Genomic DNA, 26,096 nt, shown 5'->3' on the forward strand with positions numbered 1-26,096 from the left:
TTGCCTCTTTTAGATATCTCATATATGTGGAGTTATACAGTATTTGTTTCTGGTTTCTTTCACTTAATGTTTCCACGTTGCATCCACAGTGCAGCATGTATCAGAACTTCATCCAACCTTGACTGAAGAGTGTTCTGTTGTGTGGACATGCCACATTTTGTCTGTCACCTCACCTGTTGATGGATACCTCCACCCTTTGACTATTGTGAATGACACTGCTGTGAACGCTGGCACAGATACCTCTCTGAATTTATCTTTCACTCCCTTCAGGCACAGCAATTCCTAGAAATGGAATTGCTGGGTCACATAGTCACTTTATGTTTAGTTTTTGGGAGAGTCAAGCGTTTGGACTGTTACAAGTGAGAAATGTGGGTCTTTGTTAATAAAAAATGTATCTATTTTATCTAAGTTAAGGGGAAGTACTATAATGTATGCAACCAATTCATTCCTCACCTTTTTTGATTTCTTAACAATTATCATCTGTGCGACTCATTTGACAGTTAATCACAGAAGACTTTGTGACATCCATTATTCTCTTTAACTGGTTATTTTAAAGCTTTCACTGTTTAACTTGTCATGTTGTTATACAATCTCCCACTGAGATTTTAATCTTGAGGACAGAGACATGTATTATATTTCTTTGTACACTTATTCCCTGTACACCCAGCATGGGTCTCAAAATTCTTAACTGGTGACTTCTCACTGTCTTTCTTATCAACCTCTTGGCTTATGCATAGACTAGAAAAGAAGCAACTTTTCCAGCAAGTCCTTACCCTACTAGAATTCTCTTTGCCTAGATAAGTTTTTTGTAAACCTAATTAAAATAGCACAACTGGGGATCCCTTATCCAAAATGCTTAGGACCAGAGTGGATTTCAGATTTTTTCAGTTTATGGAATATTTGCATATACATAATGAGATATCTTGGGGTGGGGAGCGAAGTCTAAACACACAATTCTTTTGTGTTTCATATATACTTGATACACATGGCCTAAATATAATTTTATACAATAGTTTTAGTATTTTGAATGTGACCCGAGATCAGGTGTTGGATTTTCCACTTGGGACATCACGTTCGCACTCCACGAGTTTGGGCTTCACGGAATACTTACCAGTGTCATGCACATGCACTATTCTAAGCATTTCACTTCTATTTTCTCACGTAGTTCTCAGAACAAATCTGTGGCACAGCTACTTGTTTTTTTATATGTATATTTTTAGTTGTAGATGGAACACACTACCTTTATTTTATTTATTTTTCTGTGGTGCTGAGGATCGAACCCAGTGCCTCACACGTGCAAGGCAAGCGCTCTGCCACTGAGCCACAGCCCCTGCATAGATACCGTTCTCACCCACATTTTACTGAGGAGGCAGATGAATCCCTGAGAGGTTGGATAGCTACCGAGTCCCTGCTCAGCACATGCCAAAGTTAGAAATCTGGCCCATGTTCTTACCCACAGACCCAGTTAGGGACCTTCTGCTCACCACCAGAGAGGACAGAGTGTGCAGCCTCTGGAGGGCTCATCCAGACCAGATGTCAGTCATGCTGGGTATCAGGAGCAGGGACCAGGCCTGCCCATGGCCTTTACAGCACCAGCCCTTTTAGCCTCCTGTAGGCCAGAACCCTCACTCTGTCCTTCTACTTGCCTTCTGCTTGGATTCCCCAGGGCCCTTGAGTGTGCCCCCTTCCATGCTGCCCCTCAAGTGACAGAGATCACTCTTGAAAAGAGATTGATCTGGCCTCACTCTGTGATGTTGGGCAAGACCCCCTTGAGGGGTCATTGAGGGTTCATCAGACTCTATAAGTACCAGAAACTGACCACCTTGCTTTGGCAATTATTCCTGAAAAACAAATGATCAATATATAAAAATAGAACATCCATTTATAAAACCTTGCACAATAAGCAATAAATTCCACATCAATCATCCTAGCATCCTCTCACTAAGTTGGGAGGCAGACAGGACTGATTCCCAGAGTAACCACACTAACGTAAACATCTCTGAAGAGAAGGTGCTGGCCAAGAGCCATCCCACGCCAGCTCCACCCCGTTATCGGATGAAGTTCCAGATAGATGACCAGGGATTGAGGGTGGCTTCCTCCTGGCATCATCATGCAGGAGTCTTTCTACCAGGCCACAGGCCAGTACCGTCTCCTCCCTGATCTTGACCCAGGCAATGGGGAAGCCATAGGATAGGCAGACCTCCCCTAGGAAGGGGACTCCGGGAGGTCCCAGTGGCCTGCACACCGAGCCACCCCACAGAGCAGAGGGCATCAGATCAGTTCTCATCGGCCTTTCTCAGCACTTCTGAGCTGTGCTGTGGGTCATCCTCAGAGCCTTGCTCGTGCTGCTGGCTGCATCCTGGTCCCCTGAGTGATCATTCCCTTGTTCGCACAGGCCCTTGTCTAAGCTACGACCTTTCTCCCTTCAGTGCTGCTGTTCTCCCAGGCTAGGTCTCAGGTTGCCAGTTCTTTCAGGTTCTCTCTCCTTACTCAGATATCCCATTCTGGTGGCCCAGAGGGGGTTGCCACACGGCTTCACTGAGCCTGCTACCCAGGGGGGAAAGCCCAGGGTCACCCAGAAACTTCTCACTCCCCAGTTTCCAGAAGCACCAATGAGCCCAGCAGAAACTTCTTCCTCCTTCTTCACACGTGCCATGCGGTGGTTAGATGGGTGACATTTCTGTGCCCAGGACAGCGAGGGGCCTCACACGGTAGGTTGTCTGAACGGCTGGGGTGGCATCTTGCCTCAGAGCCTTCTCACAGTCCTGCTCCTCCCTTTGCCTCACAGCACTGTCTCCAAGCAAAGGAAAAACGTCATCAGCTGCGTCACAGTCCATGACTCGCCCTACTCCGACTCCTCCAGCAACACCAGCCCCTACTCTGTGCAGCAGCGTGCCGGGCACAGTGCCACCAATGCCTTCGACAGCAAGGGGGCCCTGGAGAATCACTGCACTGGCAACCCCCGAACCATCATCGTGCCCCCCTTGAAGACCCAGGCTAGCGAAGTGTTGGTGGAATGCGACAGCCTGGGACCAGGTAACCTGGGACCAGGGCAGCAGAAACAGCTCTCTGGAGATGGCTTTTTGTGTTTTTTAAGAACTAGAAATGTGAACACTAGTAAAAGAGAAGGTGCCCCGTTATTGCACATGATCCTTATTCACAAATTCGTCCAAGTGGCCAAGGTCAGAGTCTCTAACCTCACATTGCATAAGCAGCGTTCTCCTTTTTTGATTCCGTGATTAATACCATGCCACCCTCACAGTGGCTCTGCTTTCACAAAGCTGGTAAGTGAGAAGTGAAAGCCCCCACTCTGTACCCCTGTCTGCAGTGGTGCCTGGTTTGGGGCATTCCTAACTGAGGTCAAGCACTGCTCCCTGCCAGGAGCCTCTGCTGGCCACTCATGTGTCCCCTGTAGGAAGAACTTTTTCCAAGATTCAGGCTCCTCTGAGCCCCTCCTCAAAACTCCCCCTTGGGAGGAGAAATCTCCCAAGTGTATTTCTCTACTTTATTGAAAGAATTACCATCCTGAGAAGGCTCGTCCTGAGAACTGAGCCCAGGCACAGGCCTGGGAATCAACCCTCTCATCAGCTGAGCAGCTCACTGCACACTTATTGAATAGCGTTTATGCAGCCTTTCCCTGGCTCATGCTCACTGTGGAAGAATTTGGGGACTAAACCAAAGAAAATCTGCATGATCTGCATTTCTGCCACTTGCCTTCACCAGCCTCAGTCAGACTGTGGCAGAGAATTAAATAATGATATAATGTACACCATGACAGAAATCTTGTCCTTTTCAAATATTTAACCTTAAAAATGTGTGCTGGGTATAGTTTTAAACAACCATTTAGGGGTTTTCCGGGCAGAACAGTGAGCAGGCCTCTGCCGTGAGGAAGCCTGTGTCCCGCAGGGAACCTCTCTGCCTCACAGGTCCCTTTGGTGACCTTCATGATGGCACTGTTTAGAGGGGAAGGGACACACACTGCCAAGATGTGTTTAGATGTCGGAAGCTGTTGTTCTACAGGAGGGACCTCCTCTCTGTCACCATTGCCACTGGAGACAGGGAATCTTCCTGGGTGGTCACCATGTGTGATGCCTGGGAGGTACAGGCCATTCAGGTGCTGCCGCTGAGAGCACAGAGCAAGATTCAGGATGGTGCCTTAAGGGACTTTTTTAAGTCCCAGGCTAGCCTGCGCATGTGGGCCAGGGTTCCAGGACACCCTCCCAGAACCATAGTGAAGCCTGCATCAGGGCCCTTCTTACACCAAGAAGCTCTGCTTGGAGGGGAAACGGAGGCAGCCTCAGGTTTCTTTCCCCTTCAGCATCCGCATCCCAACCCAAGGGCTCGGGAAAGGCAGCCTGTCTGGCCTTCACTTCAGGGCTATCCCAGCTACCTTCCTCAGAAGGAGCACTTGGTAAACAGCCACCCCTGCACCCCGCCAGAGCTGCTCCCTGCAGACCGTGGAGACAGTGCAAGCTCCTAGAGGCCCCACCAGGGCCAGAGGCAGGGCGGGTTGGTGGTCCTGGGGCCAGGCTGAAAAGTAAATTGGGACTGCCAGGCCACTTGAGAGGGAGACCTGCCCAGGGCATGATGCCCTGGAAGGGGGAGCCTTGCCTTCAGGGAACTAGGAGAGCATGCCTCTGGCTTATAGGACCCGTCTGTACTGACTGCCAGCTCCTGGTGATCTGGAGTCTGGAAACCAGTCCAGAGCCCCCAGACTAGGCACCTCCATGAGGAAACAGAACAAGGCTGACACTCCCTGAGGCCACAAAGACATCTCTCCAAAAACTCTCTTGTACTCAGGCAGATATTTTTGTGGAAACCATGCAGGAAGAAACATTCTGTAGTGGTCACCAAAGGGACCTGTGAGGCAGAGAGGTTCCCTGCGGGACACGGGCTTCCTCACGGCAGAGGCCTGCTCACTGTTCTGCCCGGATGTCCCCAAATGGTTGTTTAAAACTATACCCAGCACACATTTTTAAGGTTAAGTATTTGAAAATGACATGATTTCTGTCACAGTGCATATTATGTCATTATTTTTTCAAATATTTTTAGTTATAGACAGACATAATAATTTTATTTCATTAAGTTTTTTTTTTTTTTTTTTTTTTTATGTAGTGCTGAGGATCGAACCCAATGCCTCACACCTGCTAGGCAAGTGCTCTCCCGCTGAGCCACAACCCCAGCCCCATTGTATCATTATTTAATTCTCTAAATATGTTTCTTGTTTTTTGTTATTGGGGTTTGAATCCTGGGATACTTAACCACTAAGCCACATCCCCAACCCTTTTTTTGTATCTTTATTTAGAGACAAGGTCTTGCTGAGTTGCTTAGGGTTTTGCTAAGTTGCTGAGGCTGGCTTTGAACTCTCCAGCCTCAGCCTCCAGAACTGCTGGAATTACAGGCATGTGCCACCGTGCCTGGCTCTAAATCCATGTCATCCTTAGAAAAGCCTGGAAAGCAGCCTTCCTCAGCTTTGTGGTCCCCAGGAGGCCTGCACAGGCCAGTACACCCCAGCTGCAGCCCCCACCCCTGGCTGGAGCTCCCCAGCATCAGAGGGTCCAGAGTTCCCCAAGCCTACTCAGACCAGGATGAACGCTGTTTGTTAACTATTTCCTCACAGTGTCCTTCTGAGACACTCTCAGACTGTCTCTTCAGGACCCCTCCTTTATCCAGAGCTCTCTGCTTTAACAGCTTGACCAGCTCTGACCCAGCCCCCATCTCCTGTTCCCACAGTGATGATAGCAGGCACATGTCAGGCTCTGTAACCTTGTCACTGGCAGACTGAGGCTGGAAATCCCTCCAGCTCATTGTTTGCTCCTAAGATGTATTAACCACAAGATGCCAGGAAGCTGGAACAGGAGCAGAGAGATAGTCCACAGCTGGGCCCAGCAGCAAGCCCAGTCTACGATCTGCTACAGAGAGGGAAGGAGGTGGACAGCCATCCAGCTGAGGGGAGGAGAGAAGCAAGCCCTCCTGGTAGCCAGCATCCACAGCCTTCTATTTTTGACCCTACTTTGGGTTCACAAAACCTCTTATTCCCCTGCAATTTTGGGTCCTTTGAGAGTGTAACTGGGTTTGGATGGGGCACAGTGTTGGGTCTCAAGACCTGATTCCCAAATGCAGGTCTGCTCCGTGGGGCCAGGCTGGCTCTGGACTGCTGGGAAGCTTAACATGGCAATTCCCAGGCACCCACCCAAAGGACTCTGATGCAGTGGGTGGGTGGATGGGAGGGTTCCTGGGTGCCCATACACAGTTGGATTTGGGGTCTGTTTAGGATCCACCACCTCTCACACTACTGAAGCTTCTCTCCTTTCTCTCTGGTGTCTGTGTTGAGTGGTGGGAGGCTCCTCTCTGGTTCAGTGTATGTCATGCCCCTGGGTTTCCAGTTCCCCTTTGCCCTTCTGAAGCCAAGACCTTTGAAGGTACTCTTCTCTCTTCATCAACAGTTGATCAACATTCTTGTGCCTTCTCTTTGACTTGATTTCATCACTCTGGGTTTTATCACAGAATTGTCCAACCTAATTCAGTCAAGGCCCTGATCTTTATATGTGTGGTTCATTAATATTTAGCACCCCCTCCTCCAGGAATGACCAGATTCACCAGTTTATACCAGCTGCCACAGGATACCTGGCTGAGACAATAATAGGCTTCTGTTTTGGCCCAAGATGCTCAGGCCCCAACAAAAAGTTTCCTGGATTCTTCTCGCCACCCAGCTTGAGATGTAGAACTGATTTTCGCACTCTGGCTACTTCTTCCCTCGTGTTAGATGCTTTACATGGTTCTCTTGAACACCAACCTGGGGCATCTTCCCCAAAATGGACTGTTAGAGCTTGGGAGTCTGCCGAAGGAGAAGTGTTTGGGTGGCTGACTGGATCCCCTGCACTGTCGACTAGTGCATCTTGGTGTTCACGCATCTGCCGTAGACAGCTTCTGATTGGTTTCCAGAGACATGCTGAGGAGCAGGCAAGCAGCACTGGCTCTTCTCCACCAAGTCCGGCACCTACGCATGGCAGTCCTCACCTGCACTTTACCGTGCTGCCTGCTGGGAGCTGGTGTTCATAGATTGCTCGACACTCAAACTAACAAAAATGAGTTATTTCATAGAAATATTTTGCACTGGTCAGTTCATTCTAATATTTTTCCTCTAGGGCATGTGGTCCTGTCTTTTGAGACTCAGTTGTCTGTTTCCTCCTGTCACTGCTTGTCTCTCTCAGCTCCCCACCAGCAGCACAGGACACTGAAGACCTGACCAGATCTCTCCTCCTCTTTTCTCTTAGACCCTCCTTATTCTTTCCCGTGTTACCAGATAGTAATTCTGAGAGCAGCAAGGTTTGCAGAATATATAAATCACAGAAAGACACCTGTCCTCCATAGAAAGTCAAGATAGTAAAAGTATTTTAATCATATTCCAGAAACTTAATCAAGAAAACTCAGTCATTAAGTATGAGTCACAAGCATGAAGTGCTCAAACACACACAGAATGTTGAAACATGTTGCTTTCTCTCCTAGAATGTGCCCTCCTTTCCCTTGACAGAGCCAATCCCTGTTCTTAGACTGAGGATCAGCATGGCCTTTGTTCGTGCACCTGTCCCACCAGCAGGGATGTCTTTGGGGAAGCCAGACAGGCCCCAGCCCCATTCCAGTTTCAGATCTCTTCCTGGCTGGCCTGCTCTTATTGACCCTTACCATCTCAGATAGCCTCAATTAACTCTCTAATTCATGCTCTATTATCTGTGCTCTTAGTCCTTGATCTGCGACACCTCCTCCTCATGCCTGCTCTCACCCCGTCCATTCCAGGTGGCACATAGTCACAGTCCCGGGCCCAAGCAGGAGCTCAAAAATATTTGTTGTCTGGGTAAAGACAGCTGGTCTCTGAAGAGGCTCCTTGGCTCCCTCTTGTGGCATCCAAAGCCATCCTACCGGGTTGACAGCCTACCACTTCTAGAGCCCTTGGAGTGTGGGGCCACCTACCAGCAGTGGCAGCACCTCAAGGCTGGTTAGAATGCAGATTCTCTGCCCACCTTGAGTTGCTGGACCAGAATCGCATTTCCCAGGGTGTGGCGCCGCCTGCTGGTGAGGTAGAGTTCCTGCATCTTTGCAGCCCCCTTGTCAGTAGGGGGAAACTAATTGACCATGTTCAACTCCCTGAGTGAATTCATCTCATCCTACCCAGGGCAGGGGACCAGACCATGTGACTCCCATGGGGTTGTTTCAGCTTCTGCTCTTCTGATGTCCCACTGCAGGCAGTCACATCTGATCCTTATACACTCCTATGAGGGGACCAGGCAGGGATCCATTACCCATCTCCCGGGTGTACAGGCAGCAGCACCTCCAGGAGGACCAATGTGAGGCCCAGCCTGGCCCCGCTGCCTTGCCTCCCCTGTACCTTTTCTGTTCACCTTTGCCTCATCCCATCACCCTCACCCCGCCCCCCATCCCTCTCTTAACCAAGGGAGCAAGCCCAGGCCCAGCCGCCACTCCACAGTCAAGACTGAATGTGGGGCTGAGGCTGATTGGTGCCCAGCCAGCCTCAGGAACACGTCCTCCTGGGAAGGCCACCGTAACCTGAAGTGAGAGCATCTTCCGGGCAACCCAGAACCTGCCACTGACTGTGACCTGTGCTTCTCCCACCACAGTAAACACCAGTCACCACTCGTCCTCCTTCAAGTCCAAGTCCTCCAGCAATGTGACCTCCACCAGCGGTCATTCTTCAGGGAGCTCGTCGGGAGCCATTGCCTACCGGCAGCAGCGACCAGGCCCCCATTTCCAGCAGCAGCAGCCCCTTAATCTCAGTCAGGTAAGCCCCGTTCAGGCCCATCGCCTCAGCTTCTCATTCTTCAACTGCAGAGAGGGTCATGGAGACAGCCCTCGCCTCTTCCTGGGGCTGTGGTTCCCCCAGTGGTGGCAGGAAGTTTCCTGAGAGACCTCAGTGACTCTTTCCACCCTGGATCATCTGTGGTGAAGTTGGTACTGTAGGACCACAGAGAGCCAGCCCAAAGCAAAGTGACTTGTCCGATGTGATAAGCACTGATAGCACAAGAGGCCCCAGGTGGTGCTGTCTCAGCCCAGCAGAGGTGTCCTGCCCATCAGCCTGGGCCAGTAGGGGCAGCCTGCCATCCCTCACTGCAGGGAAGGAAGCCTCACACCTACGCCATGGACCAAGGAGAAGAATGTCCTAGGATCTGCACGTGCGTCTGGTGGCTTAGGTTCCCCAGGAGAGAGAGGGCTATTTGTTGGACTGACAGGATTTCAAAGAGAGCTGTTTTAATAGCCTGTGATTTTAAAGACTGAGATTTCACAGTGCGTAGAAAGCAGCTGCCACTCAAAAAGGGGTCTTTTGACACCTCACAGCTACAGTATGCCCCACTGGCTCTGCCCTGCCCTCACCTACGTCATCCTGGCCTGGCAAATGGCCGGCCAGGTGTCCCTTTCTCAGTCTAAACTTATTTTTACTGTCAGCATACAAAGGAAAGCATCTGCTCTCTCTCCTGCCGCTCCTCCTCCCCACCCTCTCCCTCCTCCCCACCCACTGCCCCTCCTCCCCTAATACAGCCCCTCTCTCGCTACTTCTTCTCAGGCCCAGCAGCACATGGCCGCAGACCGCACTGGGAGCCACCGACGGCAGCAGGCCTACATCACCCCCACCATGGCTCAGGCTCCGTACACCTTCCCACACAACAGCCCCAGCCACGGCACTGTCCACCCCACCTGGCTGCCGCCGCCGCCCACCTCCCTACCCAGCCTCACCTCTACACCTACACAGCGCCTGCGGCCCTGGGCTCCACTGGCACCGTGGCCCACCTGGTGGCCTCCCAAGGCTCCGCACGCCACACCGTGCAGCACACTGCCTACCCGGCCAGCATCGTCCACCAAGTCCCTGTGAGCATGGGCCCCCGGGTCCTGCCCTCGCCCACCATCCACCCGAGTCAGTATCCAGCCCAGTTTGCCCACCAGACCTACATCAGCGCCTCGCCAGCCTCCACAGTCTACACTGGATACCCACTGAGCCCTGCCAAGGTCAACCAGTACCCTTACATATAACCTCGGGGCCTGGGGAGGGGAGGTGAGGGAGGCTGCTCCTGGGACCCTGGGGAGCCGCTTTTTATACTGAGGTGCCGCACACAAACAATGCAAACGGGGCAGGGGAGGGGGCAGGGGACAGGGACGGGACACCAGTGAAACTTGAATAGGAAGTGGGAGTACTTAGAGCAGAGAAGAGAACATTTTAAAAGGAAGGGATTAAGGAGGGGGAAATCTATGCTTTTTATTTTTTAAAAAGAAAAAGAAAAAAAAAAAGAAAACGTCAGAAAAAAAAAAGAAAAAAAAAAGTTCACAAACCCATTCTGCACCAAACTGGAAAGGAGAAGAAGAGAGCCACAGGAAGATTCCAGAAGCGAGGGGCCCCAGTTTTTGAAGAACTTATCTATGAACTTTTCAAAAGATTATTTTCATATGGCAGCAAATGACATTGAGAATTTGCTGTCAGGGACACCTGATATGGAAATCCAATAGATTTTTAATTAATTAAACATAAGAATTAGGGATTTTTCCAGAACGCTAAAGAGTCAACACCCCTCCACAGTCAGGCTGTGGCCTGAAGAGGCTGATTTGGGGGGTTGGGGGCGCTGGCGAAGCCCAGCCCTGGCTCGTTTATCAGGAATGATGGAACCAGCCAGGCTGACCGGAGACTGCCTGGGAGGGGCAGGTTTCTCTTTCTGAGCACTCTGGATAAATCCCTAGGCAGTGTTGTTCCTCAGATGTCATTAATAATGTGTGTTGCAAACTTGAGGTTTTCTTTTCTGAAGATCTGTTTCCCTTGACCACCCTGTCCGTAGTGCAGGCCGGCGCCGTCGAGGTCCCTAGTGGAATGCAGCCTGCCCGTGCTGCCTGCCTTGCGTTCAGCTCCAGCGATAGACTGTTCCCGTGTGATTGCACAAAACAAAGTGATTATAACACAGGCGTGTAACCAGTGCGGTGGTCCCGGCGAGCGAGCGCGTGTGGCCAGCGCGTGGGTGTGAGCGCAGATGCCACCCTCCCCGTGTCCCCGCGCCGCGTCCCAGCCCTCGAGGCCTTGCGTTTGCATCATTCCCTCCTAGTGCCTTACGGAACAACAGACAGCCGCGGTGCAGGCAGGCTCCCACTGGCGCTCCGGGAAGCAGCTGGGCTCATCCGGCCGCCTCGGCTCCTCTGTTGCGCTGTGGAACATTTCACTCGGGTCCTTCCTTTTTCTGTTCTTTTTTTTTCCATACCCGTCGTCTTTCTCTGGCAGGGCTTCAAGGAGTGGCTCTTGAGAGTGGCGGGGCTGTGTGGTGGGAGGGCACATCTACCACCGGAATGCTTTGTGTTGAGTTTTACTTCGAGAGCCAACACCCAGGGAGACGCCCCACCCTTCAGCCCTTACCCTGCCCAGCTCTGCCCGTCAGACCAGCTCTGTCTGGCATTAGTGCTACCAGGGATTTTAGGAATGTTGGCTTTGCTGGGCAGCAGCCTCCAGGCCCACCACCACCTTCCTATAGCTGTCTGCAGGGAGGCTGGGAGACTACGCACCCTGGCTGCGCCCGTCCGTCCCTCCCACAAGAAGCCTGGTGTCCTCAGCCCTGCCTCACGCTTCTCTCTCCACCAGCTCCACCAGCTCCTGGGCGCTGCTTTGCTCTGCCAATTTGGCCAGATCCCCCCCGGTCTGTAGACAACCACCAACCCATTTGTTGTTGAAGTCTTTCCTTGAATTACCAGGTCTGCCCAAGACATGATTTTGGTCTTGGCATTTGAGGGGTCTGGTGGGCCGAAGGTTGGAGGGACGCTGAGGAGGGTGACAGGGGTTCTATGCTGCACTTGAGAAAACACAGATGATTGAGTCTCCAAAGAAATCTGCCCTGCACCCTCGGTATACTACGGCTCCATTCTGGAAGTTTTCTCAGGCTTTGGACACAGCAGGTAGGGATGGGCGGGGAGTTCTCTCTGCTCTTAGGGAACAACTCGGAAGCAGGTGGACACTGGAGAAGCTCTCTGGTCGAGCATGGGGCTTGACAGGTGGCTCCAGTTGTTTGATCCTAACAGAGTCTTACCTGACCCCTCAACCAGGTTTCCAGGTGCACAGAGGTCTTCTGGGTCCGAGCCTCTCCTTCTTGCCTGTGCTGCCTCAACTGCAGGCCGTAGCATCTACTGTGAAGGGGGTTTTCGTAGTGATAGCTGCCCTCATTCAGTAATGAAGTCGGTACTTAGCTCTTAGCTGTGAAAGAACTCTGGAAACTTCCCCCTCCCCGAACATTAATTCTTATAAAGAAATAGGTCCCTGGACTGGGGATGATGAAATGCCGGCCTTGCCCAGAAGGAAGGACACAGCACCTGTGCAAGGCCGGACACGCTCCATGGCACCACCTGCCCGAGGCAGGGCCGCAGCGGATCTGCAGGAGCCGCTCTCCTCTGGGCCCCTGACCAATATGACTTCACCGGAGATGGGGAAGCGCCTGTCCTGAGTCAACAGGAAGAGGCCAGCTGAGAGAGGGCGAGGGGAGCAAGGCCTTCAGAGGTCGCCTGAGCCGCAGCCGCGCCAGCCTGGAAAACCCTTCTGTTTGGACTTTCTGCAGGCAGATGGCCACAAAGTCCCACCAGATCCTCTCCTACAGTTACAAGGCATCTAGTCTTGGCTGCAAATGAGCCTCAGTCTGCCTTACTGAGCAGCGCTCTGGACTCCTGCACAGTGCAGTTCCAGCCCTTTCTAGATCGGATCTTCTAGGGGGAAAGACAACTTACAGTGTTCTTTCCATTTCCTTTTGTCTGCTTAAATTGAAGCTTCTCACTCTTTCACCTGATGTTTCTTTCCTTTTCTCCTTCCAGATCAGGAATGAAAGTTTCATGCTGCTCATAAAGTTAATGTTATTGTGCTGATTATTTTTGTTATTACCATTGTAATTATGTTCGTTATCATCATGTTGCTGTTTTAGTCAGGGTTTTAAATGCACATTTATTCCAAGCATCTTTGTGTTTTCTCTTTAATATTTAAACTTACTCTATCTGTGAGTATAGGAGAAGACTGGAGGGACATACAGATGTCCAATTTTGTCAGACAAAAAAAAAAGAAAGAAAGAAAGACCTGGGAATTAGGAAGATTGTTTCTGTCATCTGTTCCACAAAGAGCCACCAAGGAAGACCCACAACAAAGCGAAGTGTGGAAAGTCAAGGCCTTTTCCTCTGCACAACCCAGCTGAGGCTCTGGACAGCATGGTCACTGTTGATGATGTGTTTTTTTTAGATTCCCAGTGGCCTGGGAGGCCACCTGAGGAGGCAGCTTTGGGCTCAGGGATGCCAGTGCACCAACCCTGGGATCCTCAGCTTCTCCCCCGTTCCTTCTGTGCTCTCCTGTTCATCCATAATCTGCTAACAGTTCTTAGCCTGCCTCACATCTGTTATCAAGCAGAAAAGCTCCTTCCCAGAGCTCACCCAGCCCCTTCTCTAAACCTTCCCCCTTCCCATCGGCCCACGCAGAGCGTGGCTTATGTCCTTCAATGCACAGGCAGTTGACCCCACCCTCCAGGGAAGCCAGTAGTTGTGATGAACTGAAGTAAGAGTGATGGGCAGCTGGTGCCTTCGCCAGGATGCTTCAGCCTCACTTTCCCTCCTTCCACTCACTGTCCCTTCCCCCTGGATACATCCTCCCAACACACAATTCTATCAAGCCAAAAAAAAAAAAAAAAGAAAGAAAAAGAAAAGGTGGCGGAATGGGGAGGAAGCCAGAGAACCCTGAGTGAAGCCACTCAGACATTGCCACATGCCCCCCGATATCTTTGCCGGTGAGGGAACACAGCAGGACCTCGCCGCCTTTCCTGGCTCTTCCTGCGCCCTCAGTGCCCTGTGCTGTGAGTGAGGGGTGCTCACATACTGCCCACCAAACCCAGAAACTGCTAGCCCCCCATTAAGTAAGGGTGAAAGTGACCAATTTCCCTGAAGGGAAGCAAGCTGTCAGGCAGTGAACAGCCCCTCTGACCCTCAGCAGTTATTCATGTCCACCCTAGTCCTCTGTCCCAAGGACAAAACTGTTTCATCAGAAGCCACATAAGGAGACCCCAGCATGCTCATTAGCATCCTTGCCCAGGCCCTCACCCCAGGTACTCCAGCACTATGCCCCCTTGGCAGAGTCTGCATCAAAGGATGCCATCCCTGGGACCAAGCCCTCGAGTCAGGGGATGCCCTCCTCGTCCTCAGGTAGACCACAAATCCCCCAGGGCATCGCCAAGCCTTGGATTGGCTCCATCCTTCCTTAGTGAAGAAACATGGCTCAGAGAGGGGAGGATGGAGAAGGACAGGTCACGAAGAAGTGTGTAATTGGAACCTTACGAACCTCAGGTCAGTCTGCTTCCCACAGGGTTCTTACCCATCCGGCGGTTAGCACCCATGTCTCTGTGCTTAGTGCCTCTTGGTGATATTTGGGATGTCCCCAAGAGAAAGGGCGAGCAGGCCAGTGGTGTGCGAGTCCAGTGTCGATGTCAGTTAAGACTGAGGTGGAGCAGGTGGTCAGGGTAATTCAGAGGAAGAAGGGCGGAGCCCGGTGCCATGTGTCTCCTGGACAGCGTTCGCATTTCTCGCCTTCCTGGTAGCTGGGTTGTCTGTGGGCTGTGGAAGCCAGCTGGGCTTTGTCCTCTTCACCCTGGGGGACTCAAACCTGCCCAGATGCCATGGTTTCATATGGAAGGTCAGGGAGGGGAGGTCAGCACAAATGACAGGATGACTTCCCTGGACTAGATTCTGGGAGTCACAAACACTCCCAAGCTCCGAACAAGCTTTGGTGGAGGATTTGGGTCATGTGCGCGTGTGCATGTGAGTGAGTGGAGCAAACATTATTGGAAACTGGAGCGAGGAGATGAGGAGGCTTAAGGAAGTATTACTGATGGTTCATGGTCTCGAGAACGACGTGGGTCCCCGCCCCTCCCCCACTCTCCTGCCAGCTTCCCGTTGACCGAGGGCAGGGTAGGATGCGGTAGGGCATTTGCTCCTGCTGGCCTGCCAGGCAGCTGAAGGACAGAAAACAGAATGAAGAAAATAGCTCGGTGCTCTCAACCAGCAGAGAGAACTCAACTGAGAGGTGAGGGTTCCTCCCGCCAGCCCAGCCTGGCAGGAGCCCTGCTTCCAGGACACATTCCGGTCTGGGACTTGCAGGCTCCTTTCTTCCTGTGTGTCTTTTCTTCCTGCTACTCTACAGAACCTCAAAGGGGAAGCCTCAAAATTGAGTAGGCCAAATTGTCCTTACCAAATTAGAAAGGAAGGTGAAACTGTTCCTTTCTGTAGCCAAAGAACCCTTCTCAAAGGCACCTCCGGAGATGGACAAAGCGGCGTTCCTCTCTTCCCTTTCTGGGCAATAATGACATCATCAGTGAAGCAGTTCCATTGTAACCTGCTCTTCCCTCCATCCTGACTTCTTTGTTTTAATTGCATTTATTTCAAAACTGTACTCATCTTTTAAGAGGAGTAGAGTAGTGACCCTGAATGTTGCTGCTACTGGGACACTGAGGTCTTGCTCCAAGGCACGGGCCTACCTCCCAGCCCCGAGCAAGCAGACCTGCTGGGCAGTTCTGCAGCCTTGAGGCTTAGGGTGCTAGACTCCATGGACTTGGCAGCTCCTTCCCACTCCCCTGCCTCAGGACTCACTCCTGACCTCCACAGATAGTCAAGTCTCAGCCAGGTCACTAGGGAAGAGGAGATGGCAAAGTGGCATTTGAACGAAAAAGAAGCCTCTACAAGGCTTCTGGCACTGCAGCTCAGGGTAATGGGCCAATCGAGTGGTTTCTGGGCTTTGGGCTAGCTTTCCAAAGTTTGAGAGAGCAAGCGAGCTCCATGCTGATTCTTCCCTTCAGACTCGGGGAGAACTTATGGAGAAGTGACCCCTGCCGCAGAAACCCAGCACAGAGAGGGCTTCCCAATGCCTTTGCGAGTTCCTCCTCTCAGATCCCTGCAGTAGAATACTATACCATGGCCTCTTTGTCCAAACTAGCAATATTCCTCAAATATGGACGAGCCAACATTTGTTGACGCTTTCAGTACTCCAGGCCTTCGTGAGCATCATCTTGTGGCACCACTATAGCCGTCCCCTTAGGAGAAGTATAGTCCCCCCCCCCCACACACACACACACACTGACAGGTGAGGATGCTGACACTCTGAGAAAGTGGCATGTGTTAAAGAAAACACAGTGGTGGTCCAGAATCCCCAAGTTTCCCGTCTATTTGTTATTAATCGGATCTTTACTGAGATGTGATTTTTATTTCACTTTTTTCATGAACAGCAATTGTATGACCTCATATTTCTGATGAACCATTTAATGATATGCTCATCTCCTTCGTGCCAAACACTGTGCTAGGAATTGCCCACTGGTCTTGTTTCATTTGGTCTTCACACTAACCCTGCAAGATTGGCAATATCCGTCTCTTTACAGAGGAGGCATTGGGCTTGCAGAACTAGTAACCTTCCTGGGACCACCCAGCTGGTGAGGGGGAAGCTGGTGAGGATCTGCCTGGCCTCAGAACTGAGCTCAGCCACCAGACTCAGCTATCTCCTGTGTGTATGTTGCAAAGAGAGGCCTTCAGGAATTGTCACCCCGTGCCCTGCCAGCACCGTGGAACTCAGCGGGTGAAAAGAGGGTGTCCCACGCTGGATGCAGGCAGAAGGGCAAAATTACTTTGACTTTTTAGAAAAATCTCTGGGGAATTTCTTTTGATTCCTAGACTTCCTTTTAGATTTTTTTCCAGTGTACCAACTAGCTTTAGTAATGCTGCTAACTCTTATGAGAGTGAAGGAAAAAAAAAAAGTGTTCTTTTCTTCATTAAAAAAATAATTTTTCTTGCTTATAGTTAATTCTAGAAAGGCAATACTAAAGGTATATATTTTTTTCAAAATGCTATTTTTTACTGCACTTGATAAATATCATGACAGCTCTGATCTCTGTAACAGATCCACTCTTCAGCTCTGGGCAGAACCAGATGCGGGGTTCACACCAAATTTGTAAATACCATATGTGGGTCTACTATCCAGGAACGTTTTTCTTTCTGTTAAAAAAAAAAAGAAGAAAAAAAAAGAAAAAAGAAAAAAAAGAAGAAAGACAAGATGACTTATAGAAAGAGGAACAAAATTAAGCTTTCTTTCAAGAGAGGCACCCCTCTCAAAGAAATAGAAAGCAACAGTGTGTAAACTGAGAAAAAGGAGACAATTTTCAGGAATTAAAGAAGTGTCTCTGGCCAAGTATGAGATTAACAGTAATACAGATCCATTTTCACTTTGGTTGAAGGTGGAAAGAATTAGATATGCTTTGAGACTAGATTTTTAATTTTCTAACAAACTGTCATCATGTGCTATAAAGTATCTGTTCAGCTGTTTTGGGGTGGGTTTCTTGTTTCTTGTTTCCTTTAGAAACTTCTTGGTTGACTGGCTCCAGGCTTGTTTGCCTAAATTCTTAGGTAGTTTACACAAGTTCTAGAATCTTTTAGAACTTTAACTTATTGGAAGCAAACCCAACTGGTCAGAATCCAAAATCCTGGTTGTGTCAACAGGTATCCTGGAATTCTGATAGAACACCTAAAGATTTTTTTAGAAGGTTCTAGATACATTATCTTACACAAACTGTGACCTAATGGCAATAATTACCTCAAATGTGGGCATTCATCCTGGGTTTAGCCTTTTTGAAATCATGTAGCCAGCTTGATCTTGGGGTTTAAAAGACTATGAAATCTGTGTGGGCTGAAAATAATGATTGATACACACCCTGGTCATTGTTGCTTAAGTGAATTCTGAAAATCGTTCATCTTTACAACAAGAATGAAACCAAGGAAGAGATTATTCTTTGTGTGTTATAATCAAATATGATGTTCAAACGCACGTGGAACATGTACGTTTCTAGCTACTGTAAAATGCTATTAGCTTTCTATCAAGAGAGTCTCATTTTAAAGGAGTAAACTAAATAATTGGCTGTGGATACTTAAGCATATCTCTGGCTACATTTTATAGTTAAAGTGTTTTATAGTTTACATTTAAACTGGTACTTTTTAAAGAAACTTTCTGTTTATAACTGACTTCTTCAACCCCTGCGATGGTTTCCCTCTTTAGGTTGGAGGCCATGTCTCCCAAAGGCAGGTGTCTTTTGCCCATTCTGTTCTGTCACCCAATATGTGCGTTTTCCTCCATAGCGTTGGTTTCCAAGTGAACTTGAGAAAATGTGAAAGGAAGTCCAGCAGGAGTGGGAGGGCGTGTCCCCAGCCTGGGCAGACGCGGAGTCCGCGCCTTGTGTCAGCACTTGTCAAGACCTTGTCCTTGACACCTTGGAAGAGGCAGTGAGAACTGGTCCCTGGGTCCTTGGTTTGTGTCTTGATTTGAATATTTAACTTGTTATAGAGCCACTCACTTCCACTCACTAGGCAGTAGAAGACACTGGGATTGGGGGGACCCTGAAGGCACCACTGTTCACTCCAGGGCCCCAGTGGTATCCCCGTCAGTGTTTTGCAAGGGGGAACCGTGTGGCCCTATGGCCGGGTTCACTGACGGGGACTTCTGTATAACTGCTGTCTTGTATTCATTTTCCCTTTTAAAACAAAATCCTTGTAAAAGGACACGTGTCCATTTTGCTGATGTCAAGCTGAGATGTGAAGGCGGGCTGGGGGAGGGGCTTGAGATTCCGCTCAGACTGAGCACCCTGCTCAGCCGAAGGAGCTGGGGACAGGGGCCGCTGGGGGCCTTCCCTGAGACCCAGTCTGCGTGGAGCGGGTGCGAAAGGGCGAGGGAGGCTTCAGACCCAGGAGCAGGCCCCCCGGTCAGGCAGGAGCTACCAGTTCCCCCGAGAGCCTCGTTTGTTTTCCATTTTCTCTCGTGCCACCACCAAACTGTGGAGTACCCACTGTGACCCAGGTGGAGATCCATTCCTCTAGCAGCAGAGACCTCGACAACCGCAGGCCACCTGGGACCAGGGAACTCTTCACACCACGCGTCGACAGGGCCTTTTCCTGTGGCTTCGTTAGAGTGGTCAGTGCAGAATATTTTCATCTCACCCCTCTTTTAACCACACTCCCACGGTTCAGTTTGTGCGTTTTCCTTTGCACTAATTAACCAAATGAATTCTGTGTCTTTGTCTTTGGGGCTTACCCACATTTTTTAAAACTAGAGGTGATAGAGAAATTGACCTTTATTTTCGTTTGTTGAAAAAGTACATTGTATCTGAAAAAGGGCTCCGCCATTGCGCTCTCTAGTTTCCTTTCACCCAGTCTCCAAACAAATCTCTCCTGGCACCCCTTCCCCTGCTTCCTTGTTTTGGGTCACTGTCCCTGTGGCCTCCTGTCTCTGCCCTGCTGTCACCACAACCCTGTGCCCAGGCACCCAGGACTCCAGAAAGTCAAGAGTCAGCCATAAGGGCCCGCTCGGCCTTAAGAGTGGCAGTCATGCATCCCTGCCAGCCACTTGCTGCTGAGGACAGTGGATGTGCTATTGTTGTTCAATGAGGTCGGGCTCAGGTGATGAGGAAGAACGTGGGAAGTGGAGAGTGATCAGACTGTGCCATCTTTTGTAGTTCTCTGCGACCTCCAAATGGAGCCTGAAGCGTCCCCACAACCCCACCCTTCAAAGCAGATGTCCCTGTTTGCCCTGCCTCCAAGTCCACGGCTCCCCGCCCTCCCACGCCCCTCACTTCCGTCCCTGCTCTTTGAAAGCTTTCTTCCTCCCTGGGTTTTCCAGGGCACAGTCCCTCTGGGCCCCAGAGCATCTCTTCACCCTCTTTGTGTGCATTTTTTAACCAAATGAAGTAGACAAGAAAGGCATCCTCGGGGGCAGCAGGACTAGTTTAGTAGAATCACTGTATAGATAGAGATGTTGATATATATGTTTGTGTATATATATCAAACCAAATTTCTGATAGGAAAAGTATAGCTTTACAGAAGAGGAGAAGAGGAGCCCTTTAGAGGTTGGAGCCAGCCATGGTGTGTCCAAGGAGCGCACGGCCCTGTCATCCACCTCGCCACAGCGGAGCCAGGGACCCCAAGGGTGCTGCTGCTCTCTCAGGGTCCCCAGCATCAAGGGCATCGATGGGTGAGGGGGCCAACAGATCAGAATGACTGGAATTTTCCATCCCGTTTTGCTTTGACCACATGTATTGAGCTGCAGCCTGATATTATATCACGTTTCCAAAAATGGTATCCATTAAGATGGAAGAGAACAGATCTGTAGAAATGTTTACCTTTCAACTGCCCATGAATTCAGGACACTGGATAGAAAAACACACTCCCCAGAATAACAGGGAAGAGGAGACCTGGCGACACTCAGTCCCCAGTCCAAGGAACATGGCTCCCTCCCCAAGGTCATCTCGCCAAGACCATTCTCTACCGGGTCATCTCAGCTCAATCTCAATAACCCCATAAAGCCCTGGTCCGTTGTGTTCCTTCACTGTACGGTTTCTGTAATAAAAAGTGTTAATCCATGTTAATCTGTGTGAAAATTATTGCGTGCAACGGTATTTTCTCGTGTACCTCTTTTCCTCTGTGAATTGTCCCTCTTCTCTTTTTTATTTATAAACGTCTACTTTTTTTTAAAGACAGCCCAATGTGTTGTAGACCTCTATGTAACCTATTCCTTAGTCTCATATTATAGGTATGTTATAAGAATGGATATTTTACTTGGCTTTAGAATGTTTTACAAGAAAACTAATTCTTAACTGATCGAGTCCTTGCTACTAAAATGCTTGTGTTTTCATCATGATGTCGTGTGCTTCTAAATTAATAATCATTTTCGTTGTAGAAAAATGGAGTGAATTTATATTAGTCTTGGAAACTAATAATAGCATTGTAAATTTATGAGATGATTTTAACAGAAAAAAATTATAGAAGAATATAGTTATTTTAATTGTAATATTACTAACTGTAGGGTGAGAAGGGGGGGTCCCGTTGTGGTGAACTATGTTATAGCTTGTTACTCACAGTTTCTTTTTTGATCATTTTTTCGGTCTCTGAGGTGAAACGAGTTATTAATTAAAATTTGTAAACTCACATATGCATATTGTATATGTGTGGAAATGTAATCACACTTTGTCTCGGAATCACATTAAACTGTTTGGAATCACTGTACACCCGCCTGGCACGCTGATTCACCCCACACCACACCAGCTGAAGGCAAAGAAGTCGTCGCAAGTAACGTCTTTCTGAGGTTATTTAGCCCTTCAGAAATGATGAAATACCTCTGAAAATGTTCAGAGCCTGCCACCACCTTCCAAATTTACAGAGACGACGGTGTGACTGGAGAGGGGGCCTAAGGTCATTTTCCGACCAAGGCCCGTGCGGCGGGGCGAGTGTGGCCTAGCTCCCATTCCAGCCCCATCTGCTCAAGGCACTGTGGTCACCTGCTGTCCTGTTAGCTTGCTGGCCTTCGTTCCAGGTCTGGGATTGGCACCCCTGCCCTGCGCTCTCCACGGTCAGCCTGTCAGCGACCTCGTGAGCAGGGCCCTGCGGTCCCCAGTGGGGCCGGTGCCCCACCGCCCTCTCCAGGTCTACCCCTACCGCTCCGACTCAGGAGGCCCAAGAGATTGGCTCCTCTCACCACGGCTCCATCCTCCCAGTGATCTTTTTTTGGATTTTAATTATGACAAAATACCCTAACATAAAATTTACCATTTTAACCTTTTTTTTTCTTTTTTTTTTTTTTTTTTTTTTTTTTTTGCAGTGCTGGGGATTGAACCCAAGGCCTTTTGCATGCAAAGCAAGCACTCTACCCACTGAGCTATATCCCCAGCTCCAATTTTAACCATTTTAAGTGTACAATTAGTGGCATTAATTACATTCCCACTGTTGGACCATCATTGCCACTATCCAACTCCAGAACTTTCTCACCACCCCAAACTGAAGCTCTATACCCATTAAACATAACTCCCCAGTCCCCTCCCCCAGACCCTGGCACCCACCCTTTGACTCTCCATCCCTGTAAGTTTGCCTGTTCTAGACATTCCATGTGAGTGGGATCATATGGTATTTGTCCTTTGGTGTCTGGCTTATTTAACTCCACACAATATTGGTAAATTTCATCCATGTTACAGCACATGACAGAATTCCCTTCCTTTTTAAGCTGAATAATCCTTCATGGTATGAATGACTACATTTTGCTTGTCCAGTCTGCTGATAAGCCCTTGGTTTGCTTTCAGACCAAGTAAATAAGGCGGCACTTAGTGGACAAGCACCTTCAAATCCCTGCTTGTTACTTTTGGATGCACACACAGAAGTGTAGCCCCTGGGTCACATGGTGAGCCTGAGCTAACCTCCTGAGGAACCGTCACACTCTTCTCCACAGCTGCTGTGCTTTCCACACTCCCACCAGCCACGCGCAGGGCTCCAGTTTCTCCCGGCTGCCCACCACTCTTGTCCTGGCTTCCATTTCCAGGGAAATGGAACCTCCAGGCTCCTTTGCCAGCCCAGAGTCCATGGTCTCTAACTCCCCCAGACCCTCTTGCTTCAGCCATGCTCACCTACAGAGATCCACTCAGCCGTCTACCGTCCCTGCTCGCGAGAGCTGCTGGAGCAGACCTCCAGCCCACGCCAGTGGCCTTCTGTGCTGTCAGCTCCTGTGGCTAATCAGAAACCAGCATCTCCGCGACCTGTGCTGACTCTCCTCCACCCCCTACCCCCCGGGGTGATCCAGAGCAACCCCGCCACCTCCTCCCAACCCTGGTGGGTTGGCGGCCTCCTCATCGTGTTGAGTTGCTGGGGAGGAAGGACCCTGGGTTCCGCGGCATGTTTTGCTCACTCCCCAGGTCTCCTTCTCCTTCAAGCATCCCCTGCCTCTTTGGAGCCTCATGCGTCTCCTTAATGTCCTTGAGAAGCAGCCCAGGTCATCTCCTCTGGGAAGCTTGCACCGAAGCTCCCGGCTTTGGTCTGGATTCCCCAGCCCTGTGCATAGTTGTTATTTTCTGTCCCCAAAAAGTCATAAGAGCCTTGCAGTTCAAGATTTGTCTTTCATCACTGTTTCCAGGCGTCTGTTCCAATGCCAGGCCCAGAGTGGGTGGCCAGTAAATACTTGGATGAATGAGCAAACTACTCAGCCCGCCTCCATTCCCCACCAACCCACCTTTCCACTCTGAAAATTCAGTGTCTCCCAGATCCAGCAATACCATCCAACAACACCCAAAGTCTAACCAAACTCAGCCAAAATTCTAATTACATAAAAATTCACAGAAAGATCTTGACAGAACTTCAGTACTCTTCCACCACACATTTTAGTTTTTTTAATTAAATACACAGCCAGAGATCCTATCTGTGGGAGTTGGGAGGGAAACCAACCCCATAGGCCACAGGGGATGAGAACATATCACAGGAACAATTGTAACTGTGAATAAGCAGGTTGCCACCAGTGTCCCTGGGAGGTGATTTAAATCCAACGTGAAAAGACAACTTACTACTGCAAGTCTTTCCCTCAAGCATGCTCAATATTGGGGTAATAAAAATGGTGAGGGGCTCACTTGGACCATGAACAAGAAGCAGAACTCCAGGCTTCCATAATAAGCCCATATTCCAGTTGAGGAGGAGACCCAGAGAAAGGCCAACCTAACAGTTAAACAGGATAGCCTCTCACTTAGGGGTCAGCTGTCACAACCCCAAGGGGGTCGGTCTTTGGCTTCAGAGGGAGATGCTCCCACATCACAAAGCCCCCTGGCTTTTAGGGCAAGTTGCTGGGTGGCAGAGGTCATGCCCTAATCTGTTTCCAAACAGCCAGATGCCAGGGGGTTTTGGTGAGAGTCAGGCTTATGCATTTTTTTTTTAACCTTTACCGGAATAGCAGAGCTTAAGCAAATATTAAATTCCTATAAAGCAGAACAACCTGTAAATGTAACATAAGACTTTTGGTTTCTCAGGATCTCTCAACTTCCATTTCCGGTTCCTCCCTTTGCCAGTTGTCAGGGAAGAAGTCTCGGATCTTACTCTCACCCTCTTCGTACCCTTTATAGCCAACGTGGGTCCTGCAGGATGACTCCTGAGAAACTTAGGTCCTCTATGACGTTATGGTTTTGATAGGAGATGTCCCCCAAGAAGATCGTGCTTGGCAATGCAGGAACGTTCATGGGTGAAATGATCAGATTATCAGAGCTGTAACCTAAGCAGTGAATCGATCTATTTGGTGGATTGATGATTTGAATGGACTGCTGGGTGGTAACTGTAGGCAGGTGGGCATGGCGGAGGAAGTAGGTCACTAGGGATGAGCCCTGGGGGATTATAGCTTTTTTTTCTCACATGATTTTACTGATGCATTATAGTTATACATAATGATGGGATTTGTTGTTACATAGTCACACATGCACACAACCTAACAACAATATAATGTGGCCAATATCATTCCCAAGCCCTTCCCTTCCCTCCTCCCTCCCGCTCTCTGCTCCTTTCCCTCTACTGATCTCCCTTTGATTTTCATGAGATCCCCCACCACCTTTCTTTTCCTTTTTCCTCTCTAGCTTCCACATATGAGAGAAAACATACAACCCTTGAGCTTCTGAGTTGAACTTATTTCGCTTAACATGAGGTCCTCTCTATTTTCCCACAAATGACATAATTACATTTTTTATGGCTGAATAAACCTCCATTGTGTAGATGTAGCACATTTTCTTTATCCATTCATCCGTTGATGGACACTGAGGCTGGCTTCAGAGTTCAGCTATGGTGAATTGTGCTGCTGTAAAAATGGACACACACACATCACTGTGGTGAGATGACTTTAATTCTTCAGGATAAATACCAAGACGTGGGTCACATGGTGGTTCGCTGCCTCATCTTTTGAGGAAACTCCATAGTGATGTCCCTAGTGATTAAACTACTTTACAATTCCACCAACAGTATAAAAGTGTTCCAACACATTTTCTCCAACATTTGTTATTTTTGTATTCTTGACGGCTGCCATTCTGACTGGTGTCAGAGGAAATCTCAGTGACGTTTTGATTTTCATTTCCCTAATTGCTGATGATGTTGAACATTTTTTCATATATTTGTTGACCATTTGCATTTCTTCTTTTGACAAGTGTGTGTTTAATTCATTTGCTCATTAATTCATCGAGTGGGGATTATATCTTGTCCCTAGCTCCTCCCCAGCCCCCCTGCTTCCTGGCTGCTGTGAGCTGAGCAGCTTCCCTCTGCCGTGCTCTCTGCTACCATATCGGTCTCCCCTCAGGCCCAGAGCAACGGAGCCTGCTGACCATGGACTGAACCTCCAAAACTATGAGCCCAAGATAAACCTTTCCCTCCTCTAAGTTTTTAGAGTCAGGTATCTTGGTCACAGTGACACACGGTGTCACTGTCTGACACTACTTAAGGATGAAAAGATTCCCCTGATCAACAACAATCCTTATCCTCACCCTGTAAGGAAGAAAGGGAGAGCTAGGAGCTTGACCTTCTTCCAGAATCAGCAAGTGCCTTTGTAAAGGAACTACTTAATTTTATGTTTACGTGTTTTCATGTTCCGTTCAATGGTGTCCTAAGTTGTTGCTCTGGCTCTCGGATTCTTCCTCCACGGACAGACTAGTCCACGGACCAGGGCTGCTTGTAAGAGGGCTGGCTAACTGTTGATAAAAGGCCAGGAGCAGAGGCGCAACGCTGGCGCATGGAGGACACGCTTCTGACTGTCACGGGTGTTAAGATGTCACAGGCAAGTGAGGCAGGGAAGAGAAGATGATCTGGTGGCCTGGTGATTCAGAACATGGCTTTGGAGTCATTCATATCTGAATTCAGTTCCAGGCTCTGTTGCTTATTACTGGAATTTTACTAACCCTCCAAGGCCTCAGGTATCCAATCTGCAAAATGGGAGTAATACAGCATGTAGCGAGACTGACTGAACATTTCCCAAACCCAAACCTGCTACCTCTCCTTCCTTAGCACACAGCTCAATGTATTTCCCAGCTTTCTTTGCAGATAAATACAGCCAGATCTGACCCATAAAAAAACTCATGAACCGTGATCCTCACTCTCCTCCCTCAGCTTTTGGTCAGATGTGGAAGATCGAGGGAAGAATTCTGAGACACCAAAGAATGGTGGGGCCCTGGGAAAGAAGCAGCCTAGGTCCCCAGCTGACATCATGCCCCATAAAAACCACGTGGACAAAACCACAAAAA

The 26,096-nt window shown here is 49.3% G+C and overlaps 1 protein-coding gene across 1 annotated transcript in view; it reads left to right on the top strand.

The window, feature by feature from the left end:
• The window catches only part of Hipk2 (homeodomain interacting protein kinase 2), a 183,740-nt gene extending 162,656 nt beyond the window's left edge, over nt 1-21,084 (top strand). The window contains 4 exon segments of the mRNA XM_047562045.1: nt 2,789-3,036; nt 8,637-8,797; nt 9,578-9,704; nt 9,707-21,084. Of these exon segments, the coding sequence (XP_047418001.1) occupies nt 2,789-3,036; nt 8,637-8,797; nt 9,578-9,704; nt 9,707-10,041 (871 nt within the window). The 3' untranslated portion in view covers nt 10,042-21,084.
• The last annotated feature ends 5,012 nt before the right edge of the window (nt 21,085-26,096 follow it).

The sequence above is a fragment of the Sciurus carolinensis genome, chromosome 8 (assembly GCF_902686445.1).
Source record: "Sciurus carolinensis chromosome 8, mSciCar1.2, whole genome shotgun sequence".
NCBI classification, from domain to species: Eukaryota; Metazoa; Chordata; class Mammalia; order Rodentia; family Sciuridae; genus Sciurus; species Sciurus carolinensis.